Source organism: Crinia signifera, chromosome 4 (assembly GCF_055691185.1).
Source record: "Crinia signifera chromosome 4, ASM5569118v1, whole genome shotgun sequence".
Taxonomy (NCBI): Eukaryota; Metazoa; Chordata; class Amphibia; order Anura; family Myobatrachidae; genus Crinia; species Crinia signifera.
In genome coordinates this window covers 193,270,208-193,286,781 of record NC_139220.1, presented here as the reverse complement: position 1 = coordinate 193,286,781, position 16,574 = coordinate 193,270,208, and the positions used below count along the sequence as shown (strand labels likewise).

At 43.1% G+C, this 16,574-nt stretch overlaps 1 protein-coding gene across 2 annotated transcripts in view; it reads left to right on the top strand.

Annotated features, from left to right (window-relative positions):
- The first annotated feature begins 24 nt into the window (after positions 1-24).
- The window catches only part of LOC146074808 (uncharacterized), a 71,299-nt gene continuing 54,749 nt past the window's right edge, over positions 25-16,574 (top strand). Inside the window, exons 1-3 of one of the 2 annotated variants that reach the window (XM_083183323.1) lie at positions 25-213; positions 11,517-11,688; positions 13,739-13,771. In XM_083183323.1, coding sequence (XP_083039449.1) covers positions 11,525-11,688; positions 13,739-13,771 — 197 coding nt within the window. In that variant the 5' untranslated portion in view covers positions 25-213; positions 11,517-11,524. Of the gene's footprint in view, positions 214-11,262; positions 11,364-11,516; positions 11,689-13,738; positions 13,772-16,574 lie in introns of those variants that run through there. The other variant, XM_083183324.1, reaches the window with a different exon arrangement.

The window sequence follows — 16,574 nt, the reverse complement described above, 5'->3', positions numbered from 1 at the left end:
TATGAGTGATCTGCTGTGTTGTGTTGGACAACTGTTAGTAGAAACAAGCTGAGCGGAGACGGAACTAGAGCGGCGAGCCGGGACAGGGAGCTGGCGTGGCAACTGAGGCGCCGTGTGCGTGTCACCCCACAGGGAGCGTGCAGAAAGCCACCATTCCGCACAAATTTCTTATATAGGAATGCAGTCTGCTATCTGTGAAGAAGCTAAGCCCTGGCGAGTTTCAAATGCATTGCAAATACCGGCAAGGTTCCATTGCTGTGGCCGGATCAGATTGAAGTCCGATATTGTGATTGTCTGTCACCAGAATAGGGAAAGACATAGGGCAGTATTCGGATTCAGTATTGAATCCCGGCGGTCGGGATCCCGGCGTTCAGAATCCCGACGCCGGAATCCCGACAGCCGAAATGCCGACAAGGGGGGGACGTGGATCGCCCCCCCTTGCAGGCTCGCTGCGCTCGCCACGCAGCGGGCCCGGTGCCTCGCTACGCTCGGCACACTAATTTATTCTCCCTCCAGGGGTGTCGTGAACACCCCAGGAGGGAGAATGTGTCGGCATTTCGGCGGTCGGGATTCCGGCGTCGGGATTCTGAACGCCGGGATCCCGACCGCCGGGATATTAACTGCATCCCCAGTATTCAATGACGCTGATTCACCATGTTCTACGGCGAATGTGTGCTATTTTCGTGCTGTAAAGCGAATCTTTTTACTGAAAAAGTGATTCGCCCTATTCAACGTGCTCTATGAGGGACAATTCGCCTTCTGATAGTCGCCGTAGTTTTTCACTGTCATTCGCCGTGAATGTATTCAATGATCAGATGGCAAATTAATTTAGTCTTGCTTCACCGTGTAGCAATCGCCATCTTTTTGTGGTGAACTGGAATGTGAACTTTTAAAATAAAGGGTTTTTTTTTATTTGGTGTAAAAAAATCAGGAATTTTATTATGAGAAGGGGCATGCTATTTTTATGCTATTTTTATTCATGTGCAAGCACATGAATATATATTTCTCTTTTCAATGGTCCTGGGGACACAGCTCAACATTGGGATGTAGGAGGGTCCGTAGGAGCCAGGCATCTATCCTAAAGCTTTTCAGAGGGGTAGGCTCCTCCCCCCTTCATCCCAGACTCTTCAGTTCGTGTTAGGTGCCCACTGGAGTCGGTGCTATTCTAAAGGGCTGCAGGGGCAGCCGAAGGATTAGAGATAGTTAGGTGTTTTTTTATTTTATTAACTTTTACACTTAGCTAGGTAGGCACAGTGTGAGGATTCTCATTGAATCCTCACACTGACAGCGCAGCAGGAGCTGACAGAAGTGCGTCCTGTCAGCTCACTGTGCACAGGGGAGACACTGGTCTCCCTGTGCGGCGCTTACAGCTTCTATTAAGAAGCTGCCTGGGCTCCGGAGCGCACTGAAGCCGGTTCCACATTAGGTAGGGGTCATGGGGAACAGGCGCTCTGTGATGGTGGTGGCCAGTTTATGCGGATGAATGACCAGTTATATGAGCGCTTAACTTTTGCAAGTTGTTGCACTCTAAAGCTGGGAAAACACTACATGTGTGCACCTGGAGATATTGGCCGCGACAAGGACCTGGAGCAGTGCCAGCATCAGCAAGCGCATACACATTTGTCGATGCTGGGTTGAGAGAGTGACAGCAGGGTTCAGTATGGCCCTCGATAACAATGGAGGTTATTCTGGTTGGTGCGTAAATTTCCGAATTCTTTCGGAGCGGTCCGCACGCCACGCTGTGCGGACATCGTATGAAGAAACGCCCACCGGTCCTCCGCATACGGACGGACTCACACTTTAAGAACAGGGCATGTTTACGGACGACATCCAAACCTTGCGTGTGCGGTGGACACACACATATTCTGCACAGTCTTACAGCGTTTGCACGGTCTTACCGCGTCAGAACGGATGGGAACCTGCCTTTCAGCATATATTTGTGTGTTTTGTAATGGTCCATTTAAGCTGCAATGGTTCCAATTGAAGCAATGAAAAGAGTGTAATTAATGAGTAAAGGAGTGGATTGTATTGTGTTCAGGTGCGGCCGTACTGATTGGGCATTCCGAATGCCTAGCGCATGACCGAGTGGTGTCCGCAAAGAAATACTTGCTTATGGACACCGCATATTTCTTACCTTTTGGTTCGTTTGCAGTCAGTGTTCTGTCCGAATGCACGCCTACCATAATTAGTGCACTTTGAAACTACGCCCCTGTGTACTTCCGAATGATGCCCATAATATGCCCATATCTCCCGAGTGAATGCGGTGCACATTTCTGTACGGTATTAGTAAGAACGAGTACGGAGACCTTGCGTGGCACATGCGCATAGACCTTGCGTGGCACATGCGGCTAAAAAACGCCATCCAAAAGAATTCGGAAAATTACGCATCGACCAGACTAAGGCCCAATGTGCTGACAAATGATGGAAAGCATTGTTAACAACCCGCAGGAGAATGAATGCATGTATGCCGGTATTCAGCATACACACTAAGCAATAATTTAAACTATCGCTCAAACTGGGGAAACGAGATTTTGTTTAAAATATCGCTTAAGGCCCATACACACTGGGCAACTTTGAGCTGAAAGTCGCTCAAAACAGCAAGTTTGGGCGGCTTTCAGCTCAAAGCGCCCAGTGTGTATGCCCCGAAGATGAGCGGAGATGCACGCTCCCGCAGCATCGCTTGGAAAGCCGCTCATCTGCTGGTTTTGCCAGCAGATGAGCGGCTTTGAGGATGGCTTTGCATAGCGCAGCGCTATGCAAAGCCGTCCGCCCCCTGCTGACAGAGCCGTCATCGCTGTCCATACACTCTGGGCATAATCTCCCAGTGTGTATGGACCTTTAGTGTGTATGGGGCCTAAGGGTTAAATTTACTAAAGCTTCTAGAAGTGAAAAGAGGTGATGCTACCCATAGCAACCAATCAGATTCTGTCTATCATTTTCTCCATTGCATCCTAGAAAGTTATAGACATAATCTAATTGGTTGCTATGGGCAACATCACCTCTTAATTTTTAGAAGCTTTGGTAAATTTACGCCAAGCCTGAGTAACTCTAGATTTGCTCAAATACACCATGTACCAGACATGGCTCTTTTGCATCTCTCTCCATGGTATTATCTTTAAATCAATCACATCCTTCACTCTCCCTACAAATCCACCCTCTATACACATTACTCCCCACTTATTAAGATTTTGACTTATCTTCCTACATTAACAATAACATCCTGAACCTTTCACCATAAAAAGTACAAACCTGCTACAGCTACTCTTATCTCTCTCTTCTTTTGTTAGCTAGCGACATTACAAAAAAAATCCATGCCACACCCCCTTGTCCCTCTCACGGTCACCCAACCTCACAATCAACAAATGTCTCTCTTCACCCTTAAGGTGCCCACACACTAGAAGGATCTGCGATCTTAAGAGCTGTCTGGGACCAAAGATTTCAGGGAAGCGCACATCTTTACCAAAGATTTCTGTTAAGATCTCATGTGCATTCTTATAAATCTTTTGTTAAACCTTCTGATCTTTCATCCAGCATGTAGGATCAGAAGATTTAGCAAAAGATCCACGGGAGCGCGCATTTGGCCGATTTTCGACCGATTATCAGTAAAAAATTTGATCGATATATCGGAAATCGGCCAATCGGCTAAAAAAATCGTTCTAGTGTGTGGGCACCTTAGCGTCACCTCTTCTTAGCAGGACGCTTTGGAAAGCCATCCACCCCATTGCTCATCTTCTGCTGAGAGAAGCTCAAAAGACAAAACTGAGCTGCTTTCAGCTCAAAGTCGCCTAGTGTGGCGACCTTATCAACTTCAAGCTATTGGTCGTAACAAAAACATGTCTCACACAATCAGACGCAGCCTCCCCTGCAGCACTATCACATGGTGCTCACCACTTCACACACACGTCCAGGCCTGGCATAATTAAAGCAGGTTGGGGTGAAATATTACTCTCAATACTTCACGTACATAACATCATTTAAAGTGCATTATAAGGACTTACGCTCCTTTACCACTGCATATTGCAGCTATCTATCACCCACCTGGGCAACCCATATAATTCTTGGAAGATTTTTCTACCTCACTTTCTATCACCTGATATCTCCACCATCATAAAGGGTAACTTCATTATACTGTAGCTATTGATAGTCCAATATCTGCTGCTCATGCCTCCAAATGACACTCTAACGTGCTCTCTTGGACTCTCCCAATGAACAGACTGCTCTGCTTATTAGAAGGGTCACTGTCATGATGTTGTATTTACAAAACTATGCTGTTTCTGAATTCACAAACACACCATTCCCACTCTCAGATCACAACCTTATCACCTGCAGGCTCTATTCCATTACTTAAAACTCAGTGTTACTGAAGTCCACCTCAAACCTGCAGAAATATTAATGCTATTCATTTTTAAAACCTTTCTAGCTCTCTGCAACAACTGCTTGCACATATTTCTGCATTCACTGCTCCTGAGATGGCCGTTATCACACAAGAACAAGGCTGCTAAAATAGCCCTAGATGCCAACAATGGCACTCTAAATTAACACGACACCTACAAAAACTACCAATGTAGAGCAAAAAGGGCGCTGTCTGGGGGTGTGATGCCAATCAGCCACTAGAATAGGAATGGTCAATCTCACTACAAATAGTAGCAATAGCACAAGCAGTTACATCAGCACCACTTTTTGGGCCTTATTCTAGTTCACTCTTTCTGACAAAATCCTTCTTAGATGGATAAAACCATGTGCACTGCAGGGGGGCAGATGTAACATGTGCAGAGAGAATTAGATTTGGGTGAGTTATTTTGTTTCTGTGCAGGGTAAATACTGGCTGCTTTATTTTTACACTGCAATATAGATCTCACTTTGAAGTAAAACCCCACCCAAATCTAACTCTCTCTGCACAAGTAACATCTGCCCCACCTGCAGTGCACATGGTTTTGTCCATCTACTGCTGCCCATACACGCCCCGATACGGGCGTGCGTTCCGTGCTTAACAAGCTCAGATCACATTGCATTGCATTGCCTGTGCATGCGTTGTGCATGCAATGTGATGAAAACAAAGTATAAAAAGTATGTGCAAGCACATATTTTTTGTACTATGCGATGAGGTGCCGTGGGAGCGTGCACCTCAAAGCACAGAACGCACAGCTCGCAGTACGTAGCTTAACACAGACAAGACTTTACTAGAAGCACCAAAGCAGACAGAGACAGACAGGCAGGAAAGAGGAACTGCATACATTTTACAAGGTGCATGGTCCTAGAATGAACACTATTCCTGACCCCATTGCTGGGTCACGGTTCTGCCTACCATGAGCCTTTGCAACTGGTGGACCATTATGCAATAGACAACAACTATACTTGTGTATCAATGCCTATTTCCCTATAGACTGTAAGCTTGTAAAAAGGGCCTTCCTATGGTTTTGATTGTAACTACCCAGTTTGTTTTATCACTATTTCCATTTGTAAAGCACAACATAATTTTCTGCACTATATAATCCTGTTAATAAAAATTATAATAATTATAATAATACGCAATAATTAAATGTAAACATTAAAAGCATATCTTTTTTTACATACTAAAATATGTAAATACGGTACAGCATAATAATCAAACATCAAGTAGTGATTACACTGTTTCTAGCATTTTTACTTCATTAGACTTAATTGTGGTGGCTTTTTTCACTGAAACAAATTTTCAGGCATCAAGTGATACTGTGAATACTAGCCCGATACATCTGTAATTTATCCACTGCAAAAAAAACCCATGTCTTTGTATGCTATAAAATTATGTTAACTATCACAAAATATAAAAGGCTAAATCCTCCTCACCTTTTTGAGGTGAAGTAATGTCAGTGACCACTAGAGGCCAGTCTACAGACCAAATGACTTCTTAGCTGAAAGTAAAACCAAAATGATCTGTTTCAAACTACATGGATTAGGACAGGCGGAGCTGTGAACTCAGAGATTGGAGGTAGGAGCAGATAGGGACTATAAACTGTCATTTTGACAGACTTTTAACTAGTCACTAAAATAAATAAGCATATGCGATTTATACATCCATTTTAATACAAACAATAGCATCAGTTTCATGTCAGGTCCAAAGATAGCTGTATTGTATGTACACTCTTTCATATACTGTATTTAACTGGGAAAAATGTATTATTGCATAATACGTACTGTACTACTGTTTCCCTAATGTAATTTGTAATTTACTATTAAGGGATAATAATAACCAACATTTACTTATGTCTATAGTATTGTAATTTCTAACATCCTGGGTTGCTTCAGGTATATATAGAATAGAGAACACAGGTGTTATTTACCAGTATTTTCTAGTTAAACAAATCAATTTCCTGCTTACACTCTACAAAGAAAGCTACTGTAAGTCAACATTTAAAAGATTAGTATATGTTGCAGAACCTCTCCCTCTATGGTTTACACCTTGACTCCTAGCAACGTTCCCCTTACATACTATGAATACATTTTAGAACATTGGATTGTCTACACTGAGGTTATGTACTATTGCATTACCAGGTAAGCACAGACCACCACGGACAAAAATGAGGCTATAAAAAATGAGGGGATGGGAAACTTGCACAAAACCACAAGACAGTATTCAGCAGACAGCCAATATGTTTTTGTACATGTTTTGTGCAACTGGAGATATCTACGTACATCTTTGTTATTAACACAGATACTGTATCTTTGGTAGTGCAGCAGGTCTGATATTTTGATAGTTTGTTAAAGAACCTTAAGTAATGGTCAGTAATTAGCAGCTGAAAAATATAAAGGGTAAACTTGCATGTGTTTTTTCTATTTGTAAAAGGACCCTGATAATAAATAACATTATCTTTATGACCTTAGTCCTTGTGTGGTGTAGTTATGAAAACTTAGAGAATAATGGGTACATTTACTAAGATGGGTGTTCTATTGAAGATGGGATGTTGCCATAGCAACAAATCAGATCCTACTTATTTAGCACCAGATAGGATCTGATTGGTTGCTATGGACAACATCCCATCTTCAGTAGAACTCCCATTTTAGTAAATTTAACCTTCGGATTCTTTACATAAATTTGTATATTTATCTCATTCCTAGCTGAGTATACAGTGCACATGAACACTAGTATAATACATTCAGCAACTCATTTATCCAGCAGCGCAAAGCATCTTAATTGTTTTTTCTTATGTACACTACTATACTTTGTTTTTAACTTTTAACTGACCTTTTTAATTGGTGTTATTTTGATCGTCGTTATTTGACTGAAGAATATCTATAGTCTGAATCAGTGGTCGAAGTGGGGCGGTATACGGGGGTATGGCATACCCCCACTTTAATCTGAAGATAAAAAAAAAAGTTTTTTTTTCCCCCTCAGGATGCTCTCTGATCACTCAGCAGCACATATTGTGCTTTTGTAATACCCCTGTACAACGGGGCAGTCTGGCAGGGGACGTTGATGGACAGGGGGGTGTCCGAAGGTGCGCACTATATTCACTCTTTACTTTTCCATACCCCCACTTCAAAATTTCCATACCCCCACTTCAAAATTTCCACTTCGACCACTGGTCTGAATAAAAAAAAGAAAAAAAGCTTCAATGTGTAACCTTGGGGTGGATTATTTAAAATGATGAACAAAGCAGTGAAATGCTGGCCCCACACAATCACACTGAATACATGATAGCAAGTAACTGTATGTTGACAGACCATATTGCACTGCAGGTGTGGCAGATGTAATGTGCAGAGATTTAGAACTGAGAGGAGTATGCCCAAACTAAAATTGATGTGTAGAAATAAAGCTGACCAACATTTGTGGGCTATGTGCTGAATTAGTCATCATTTACCCTTCATGCAAATATAAATAAATAAAATAAAAATATTTGTACCCCTTGCATTACAAACTGGTTTGTCCAGGTATACACTTATTTGCTCTTTTTTGCTTTACTCAGAATCAGGCCCAATGTATTGTGACAAGACTGGGTAAAAGTTCAAACATCGTTTTAATTTCTATGACTGCAGTTAGTACAGGTACATGGATTTCAGCAGTGACAGGTTACAGCAGGGATGGGGAACCTTCGCGGCCCCCCCAGCTATTGTGGAACTACACATCCCAGCATGCCTTGTTACAGTTTTGCTATGTGGCTATGCTACAACTGTTGCAGGGCATGCTGGGATGTGTATTTCCACAACAGCTGGAGGGCCAAAGGTTTCCCATCCCTGGGTTACAGCATTGCTTTCCACAGTCAGAGTAACAATCCTGGTTAATAGTCCATTGACTCCTACAGTAAACCTTAGACCACCAGCCGATAACCTATGAACGTCTAGCCAGGAAGATCAGCCTCGCAGCTGCATTCAAAATGGATTGTAGTGGTGAGAGTCTTTTCTCAGGAAGACCGGTAAGGAGGCTATTGCAATAATGAATGCGTGATATAATGAGTGCATAGATTAAAGTTTTTGCATTGTCTTGTGTAAGGTATGGATGAATTTTGGACTTGTTTTTTAGATGCAAATAACATGATTTAGAGACAGATTGAATGTGAGGAATGAAGGACAATTCAGAGTCGAGGATGACCCCTAGGCAGTGAGCTTGTGGAGTAGGATTAAATGTTGTGTTCTCAACAGTAATAGAGATATCAGGTTGGTAGCTACTCTTGGCTGGTGGGAATATAATTAATTCTGTTTTGGAAATGTTGAGTTTGAGGTAGCGAGATGACATCCAAGATGAAATGGCAGAAAGACATTCAGAGACACGGAGCAATACTGAAGGTGACAATTCCAGGGAGGATAGATAGAGTTGAGTATCATCAGTGTACAGATGATACTGGAATCCAAAAGAGCTGATTAGTTTGCCAAGTGAGGAGGTATAGATTGAGAAAAAAAGAGGACCTACGACTGAGCCTTGTGGTACTCCAACAGACAGTGGTAGTGAGGAGAAAGTAGAATCAGAGAAGCGAACACCAAAAGAGCGATTAGATGGTAGGAAGAGAACCAAGAAAGGGCTGTGTTCTGAAGACCTAGGGCTTGTAGTGTTTGTATGAGAAGAGAATGGTTGACAGTGTCAAAGGCAGCTGAGAGATCTAGAAGAATAAGTAGTGAGAAATGGCCTTTAGATTTAGCATTGGCCAGATCTTTGACTACTTTAGTCAGTGCTGTCTCTGTGGAGTGTTGAGAGAGAAAGCCTGACTGAAGTGGGTCCAGTAAGTTGTAGGAGTTAAGAAAGTGTGTGAGGCGAGTATAGGCAAGTCTCTCAAGTAGCTTGGAGAGGCATGGGAGCTAGAGATAGGATGGTAGTTAGAGAGACAGTTTGGATCAGAATTGTGTTTTTTTAGAATGGGAGTAATATTGTACGTGCATGCTTGAACAGATAAGGAAAGACACCAGTAGAAAAAGAGAGGTTACAGATTTTAGTTAAGCTTGGGAGAAGCATAGGAGACAAAGCTTTACTGACTTGTAAGGGTATAGGATCAAGAGGAGAGTTAGTGGAGTAGGCGGATGAGAAGAGTGTGGATACTTCATCCTCACTCGTGGGGTCAAATGAGCAGAGAGTGGCAAAGGGCTCAGAATGGGAAGTAAGCAAGTCAATGGCTGAAGAGTAGCATGCCATTTCATCTTGGATTTTAGCAATCTTTTCCTTGAAGAAGGACGCAAGCTCTTGCGCACTGATATTAGCAGGTGGGGAGGGTAAAGAAGTGATTTAAATGTATTAAAGCGTCGATTGTGGTTAGTAGCATGAGAAGAGATGAGAGATTGAAAATAAGTTTGTTTAGCAATGTCCAGAGCATTACGATAGGAGTGGCAGGTAGTCTTAAATGTGACAAAGTCACTTAGATTTTGAGATTTACGCCACCGACGTTCAAATCTACGTGATATTTTTTCAGGTGTCTTGGTAATTTAGAGTGCCACGGTTGGCATCTAAGCCTACATGGATTGTGAGGAGCAGCTGGAGCAGCTTCATCAAGGGCAGTTTGTAGTGTGGTTCAGGTGGGTTACAGCTGTCTCAGCACAGGCAAGCGTAGAAATGGTTGAGAGCAGTTGTTGCAGAGATGTAGAAAGTTGTTGAAAATCAATAGCATTAGTATTTCTATGGGTAAGTGGAGGCTTGCATGATTTAGGTATTATAGAGTTTGGATAAATGGAGGAGGTTGAGAAGGCATAAGGTTGTGATCCGAGAGAGGGAATGGAGTGTTAGTGAATTCAGAAACATAGCATAGCCTAGTGAATACCAGATCAAGGCAGTGGCCCTCCTTGTGAGTAGAGGAGTCAGACCATTGGGAGAGGCCGAGAGAGGAGGTTAGAGGCATGAGGAGAAAGTGGGCTGTCAATAGCGATGTTGAAATCACCTATGATGATGGTGGAGATGTCAAAAGATAAGAAGTGTGTGAGCCAGGCAGAGAAATCTTCCAGAAATTGTTGTTTGGGAAGCCCAGGTGGGCGATGGATAGCTGCGACACACAGAGAGAAAGGGGTGAAAACCCCTGATAGAGTGAACTTCAAATGATGTGAATGTGAGTGAAGGAACCAGTGGTAGGACTGTGTATGTGCACAAATGGGACAGTGATCATTGCTCCCAAGGATATCGAAATACATATTAGGCATCATAGGAACGGACACCCATAATCTACAGGTCGGATGACCTAATGGTGACTATACAATTCCCTATAAGAATATCCGAGCTACAGTCACTTTATAAATTTGTTAAACATTTTAGTGTTACATGTCTAAGTCCTTGATCTTATATATCTATTTTTATTAAATACTGTATTATGTTTTTAATATAATAATTGTGGCATCACATCGTTATACTCCTACTGAGCGCAGTCACACCACCCACCCCATTTTCTGGTAACACTAAAGTAGGTGGGGTAAGTACTAGTAAAAAGTTTATGGAGCCACCCATACATTTATAGTTATAAGTTGTAAGGGATTTTTGATCATTGCCAAGGGGTTACATGCTTATTGCTAAGGGGCTACATGCTCATGGCCAAGGGGTTACGTGCGCATTGCCACAGGTTGTATATGCTTGTTGCCAGAGGGGGTTTCATGTTCGTTGCCAGAGGGGGTTTCATGCTCCTGGAATATGCACTTCCAGATAGCACTGTACACTAGGCCCCGTTTCTGTCTGGGACTGGAGTGTGATGGCTGCCCTGATTGTACACACTGCACTTCCCTGACAATCCCTAGAGGTTAAGTAGGACCTCTAGCATCTGTCTCCTAGAATGCGATTGCCATTTTTGGAGGGCCGTTTTTGCAGATTCCATGCCATCTGCAGGAAATATGCAGAGACACGGTGCCAACCCCCACCCTACTATGCCACTGCATGCAGACGGTGTAGTAGATGACCTAATGCCGAATCCTAGGATGCAGCCCAGGTCATCAATGCATGCACGAGGTGTGGCTGTTCATTACCATATTAGAGATTTTACTGCTGCTTACATAGCTCCTCCAACCACACCTGAATTTGCCTAAATATGTTTCCTGTTTCGCTTACTTATTTAATTATAGAGCTTTTATCTTATTTTCAGTTTTTACCATGGATCGTGTGATTACACGTCAGTTTGTGGAGGATCGTGCGATCATATTGGATGTTCTTCCAGTGGCATGGCAAGTGAAGATGCCTGGTCCTTATTATTGTGTTACTCTGAAGATGTCCCGAATAAAGAACCTTGTTTTCAATTTTGAATCTTTAAATTCCAGGTGTTTATTTTTCTGTATTTTTAATGTCATGAAAACAAGTCAATAGCATATAACACACTTTTCACAGCGACATTTTGAAACATCAAAAATGATATTTGCACATGTACATATCAGGGTAGTTTTCTGGGATTACAAGATTGTAAAAATAACCATTGGAAGAATAATGTAAAAATTTACAAAATACTCTGAAGTGCCTCTATTTAGCTATAAATATAAAATGTGCTAGAGCAGGCTTAAGGCTCATTCACACTAGGCTATTTTGAACTGAAAGGATCTCAGTTTTGCCGTTTGAGCTGCGTTCAGCTCAAAAGCCGCCCAAGTGTGTACTACCCGGTGATGAGTGGTGAGCGCTGATGCTGCCACTCATCTGCTGGTATTACCAGCAGATGAGCGACAGGGTGGACGGCTTTTCATAGCATCCTGCCGTGGAAGGCCACTTACCCCCAGGAAGATCGCTTAGACAGCAAAAATCGCTCAGTGTGTGTGTGTACTGAGCGATTTTCAGCTTAATGATTTTACCCATAGCAACATCTCATCTGAATTAGAATTCCCATCTTAGTAAATTTCCCCCAGAATTGCAGGTGACATAATTAGCTCCACCTGTGGATCTTTTAAAATGCAAGAGTTAGTAATGAGCATACTTGCCGACTGCTTCCAACTCCTCTCTGGGAGAAGCCCGGAGAGGAGTGAGAGGGGGGCGGTAGGAGGCTATGTTTTGGGGGCGGGGCAAGGCTGAAGTTACTAAGCCCCGCCCCCCCATGACTGGCAGCTGCAACAATTTGCGGGTCTGTGGATGGTGGGAGGGGCTAAAATGCTGTGAATCGCGTCATTTTAGCCCCGCCCCCTCCCCGCGGACCCGCGGAATTCGGGGGTTTATACGGCGGGGAACCAGGGCTGTGGGGAAAATGTGGGTGACTTGCCCCACTTCAGGGGGGGCCGGGAGGGGGACCCAATTTGCGGGACCCTCCCGGCCATTTCTGGAGGGTAGGCAAGTATGGTAATGAGTGCACCTGCCGGGTGACTTGGAAAATGTGGACTGTTGGGGGTAATTGAGGGCCGAGGTTGGGAACCACTTGGTTAAACTAAGAAATTATCTTCATGAAGCTCATGCAGTGTGACCATGAAAACAAGGCTGGTCACTGTCACCTCTTGGAGGTCTTAATGCGCTTAACAACTCATCCTTAGTTTAATGAGAATTATTGTAGTTCTTTCTGTCTAGCTTTATTAAATGTGTTACTTTATGGTGTTTAGAAATTGTATTAGCAGCTCGCTCAACCTTCTTAACTTGTAATTAGTGTGTGCAGACATGATGGATGTATTTATTCAATGGACTCCGTAAAATCCAGGAGTTTTAACATTATTCTGACAGTAATCTGTTGGCCAGAGGGTTCAGAAATCCATAATGATATTGTTTTATAAACAAAAAAGCAGGTATTATACTATACAGTATCACTAGGTCGACTGGCAGGAAGGTCGACCTGACTTAAGGTCGACATGGGCCAAGGTCGACATGGCTTAAGGTCGAATTTGCATAAAGGTCGACATGAGGAAGGTCGGCTGGTCATAAGGTCGACATGGGTTTTTCACTGTTTTTTGAGCCGACATGTGCCGACAGGCGGTATTTCATGCCCTACCATCCACTAGGGCGTGGTGGGAGAATAAAATAGTGTGCCGAGCGCAGCGAGGCACCGTGCCCGAAGCATTGCGAGCGAAGCGAGCGATGCGAGGGTCGGATTATCATTGCCAACTGTGTCCATGTCGACTGTGTCGACATTCGGATCAAAAAACAGTGAAAAACCCATGTCGACCTTATGACCAGTCGACCTTCCTCATATCGACCTTTATGCAAATTCGACCTTAAGTCATGTCGACCTTGGCCCATGTCGACCTTAAGTCAGGTCGACCTTCCTGCCAGTCGACCTAGTGGGGTCGACCTAATGACTGTAGACCTAAATGCAGTCTGACGAATGATCCCATTCCAATAATACATACCAATACAACACTTCCATGGAAATCATCCAGTGATTGTATCTATTATGCTTTCTTTCAGAGACCTGCTGACAGGTGAAGACTTTCCAGAGAGGTGAGATTGTTTTACCTTTTCCCTTGTACATTAGCCTAGTAAATAATTGCACCTTTTCTTAGTACTTGGACAGTGTCATGTTTCATAAATTTAAGAAGTCATCACTGTGTATATCTACTATTGATGCACCTGGTTCAATGCTGGGCGGTTGTGGCTTTAAATCTGCCCAGTAACGGTCAGATTAAGAATATATGTAAATTTATTTGAATTTGTTTCTTTTTTTTTAACTACTTCATACTTTACTATCCACGTGAACTCTGATTGGAAATGGTAATATTAAGCATGATGAGCGGATGCGATACATTAATTTGAGGTCATAGTGAGCCATATGAAGTAGACTGTGATTTGTGGAAAGTGCTAAGGTTTTCAGTGATTTTCTAAAGGCAAAAAGTTGGCTTAAAAGCAAAATAGGATTTAATATAAAGGATGGGAGAAAGTTCTTTGAGACAAAAGACCCAAGTCCACATTAAAAAAAAAAAAAATCCTTCCTTATTGCTGGGTAAGATTTCTATCCCTAGCTATTGTGACCAGAGAAAATTATGTTTGGTATGGAGTGTTTAGCACTGCTCTTATTAGTTTGGTTATTAATTAGCGGTAACAGAGCCCAATATGTCAGGGCCAAGTTTAAGATAACATAAAAATATATGTTTTTCTTCAGTATTTCTCTAATATACAGTACGGGTTCTGAAGCTAATTTGCTCTGGACCCTGTGACATACAAAGCATTGCAGAGATCGCAAAACAAGTGAAGTGAATGCTAATGCAACAGGGAGGCAGTGGGTAATGTGAGGTAGAAGAGATTTAATGAGCCCCCCCAACTTCCCCCTCATGCTCCCCTGCTGGTGGTTTCTGGACTTGCCTCCCGGTGCCTGCGGATGACCCCCTCCCCGCACTGCGCTTACTTAGAGGGGGTTATTTACAGAGTCCTTGTTATTGAACTCTGGCTTGTCTGAGTCTGACTGTAGTCTGCCTCTGCCTGTTTTATGTTGTAAGTTTCCTACAGCTCCAAAACCCCAAAAGTGCTCTCCCTGCCAGCTGAGTGTGCCCTCTGTGGATATCTGCATGTAGATGAGGGATTCAGGAGTGCAGCTTGCTTGTAGCAGTAGCAGGTGGGACAGGACAGAAGGCCAGATGCACTAAGCTTCAAAAGTGATAAAATGGAGAGTGATAAACAGCCAGCCAATCAGCCCCTACATGCCATGTCACAGGCCATGTTTGAAAAATGTCAGATAGGAGCTGATTGGTTGGTTGTTTATCACTCTCCATTTTATCACTTTTGAAGCTTAGTGAATCTGGCCCAGAAAGAGCACTGGAGTGGGAGTGGAAATGCCTGATGACTCCTCGGATCTCTAATCCAATGATCCAAGTAGTCTGACTCTAAAGTAACATACTGTACAATTCAACTGATTTTTCAGACTGCTTGGATAACTGCTAGGAGTCAACAGATTGTAATCGTGACCCATGCTATGGTCAGGACCCATAGTTTGAGAATAGCTGCTCTAATAAGTTTGATTTAGTATGTAGTATTTAGCAAATTGAACTGCACTTATGATGGACAGAGTTAAAACTCTAAAGACTTAGAGCTTATTCCATGTTAAAATAATTATATATATATATATATATATATATATATATATATATCTAAGAAGATGATTTTTCTCCCTTCATACTTAACCATGCACTTGGGTTTCAAAAATCCAAAGACTAAGGGGGGTATTCAATGTCAGGGTCATGGCAGTCGAGCTTGCTCGACCGCCGTGACCCAGTCCCGTTCTCATTCAGCTCGACCGAGAACACGCAGGCGGGATTCAATGTCCCGCCTGCCGGGGAACGAAAAGGGGGCGTGGCCGCGAGTTGCGGCCGGGAAGAGGCGAGCTGCAGCCGGCAGCTCGTCACTTCCCGGCTGTTCTCGGCAGAACGAGCCCGACAGCTAGTGATGTCGGGCTCGTTCTGCCGAGATACCCTGCTCAATGCTGTCGGGGAAGACAGCATTGAATAGGGCCCGGCGGGCATCTCCCCGATGGGAGGTGCTCGCCGGAGATTGAATATCCCCCTAAATATAGTATAAATGGCACTATAATGGAAACTACTGCGGAGAAAAGGGATCTAGGTGTCATTACTTCAGGTGACTTAAAGGCAGGTAGGCAATGTAACAAAGCAATGAAGGAGGCAAGTCAACTGCTTGGTTGCATAGGGAGAGGAGCCAGCAGCAGAAAGAAAGAAGTAATAATACCACTGTATAGGTAATTGGTACAACCTCATCTAGAGTACTGTGTTCAGTTCTGGAGGCCATATCTCCAGGAGGATATAAATACATTAGAGACTGTACAAAGAAGGGCAACTAAAATGGCACATGGCCTACATCACAAAACTTACCCAGAAAGACTAAAAGATCTTAATATGTATACTTTAGAGCAGAGAAGGGAAAGGGGGGACATAATAGAACTTTCAAATATATCGAGGGTTTAAACAAGGTACAGGAGGGAGACATTCTTTACAGGACGAGGAGCAACAGAACACGAGGACATGCACTGAAACTAGAGGGAGGAAGATTCAGGGGAAACGTGAGGAAGAACTACTTCATAGAAAGAGTAGTAGATACGTGGAAGGAATAGCCTACCATCAGAGGTGGTAGAGGCAAATACAGTATAGCAATTTAAACATGCTTGGGATAGGCATATTGATATTCTTTCAAACAATAAGGATCAAATATGGTTTGAGGTAATGTGTTTAAAAAAGGGGCAAACAAAAATAAATAAAACCTACTACGTGGCCCATGCGAAAATGATGATCCCATTTACTCC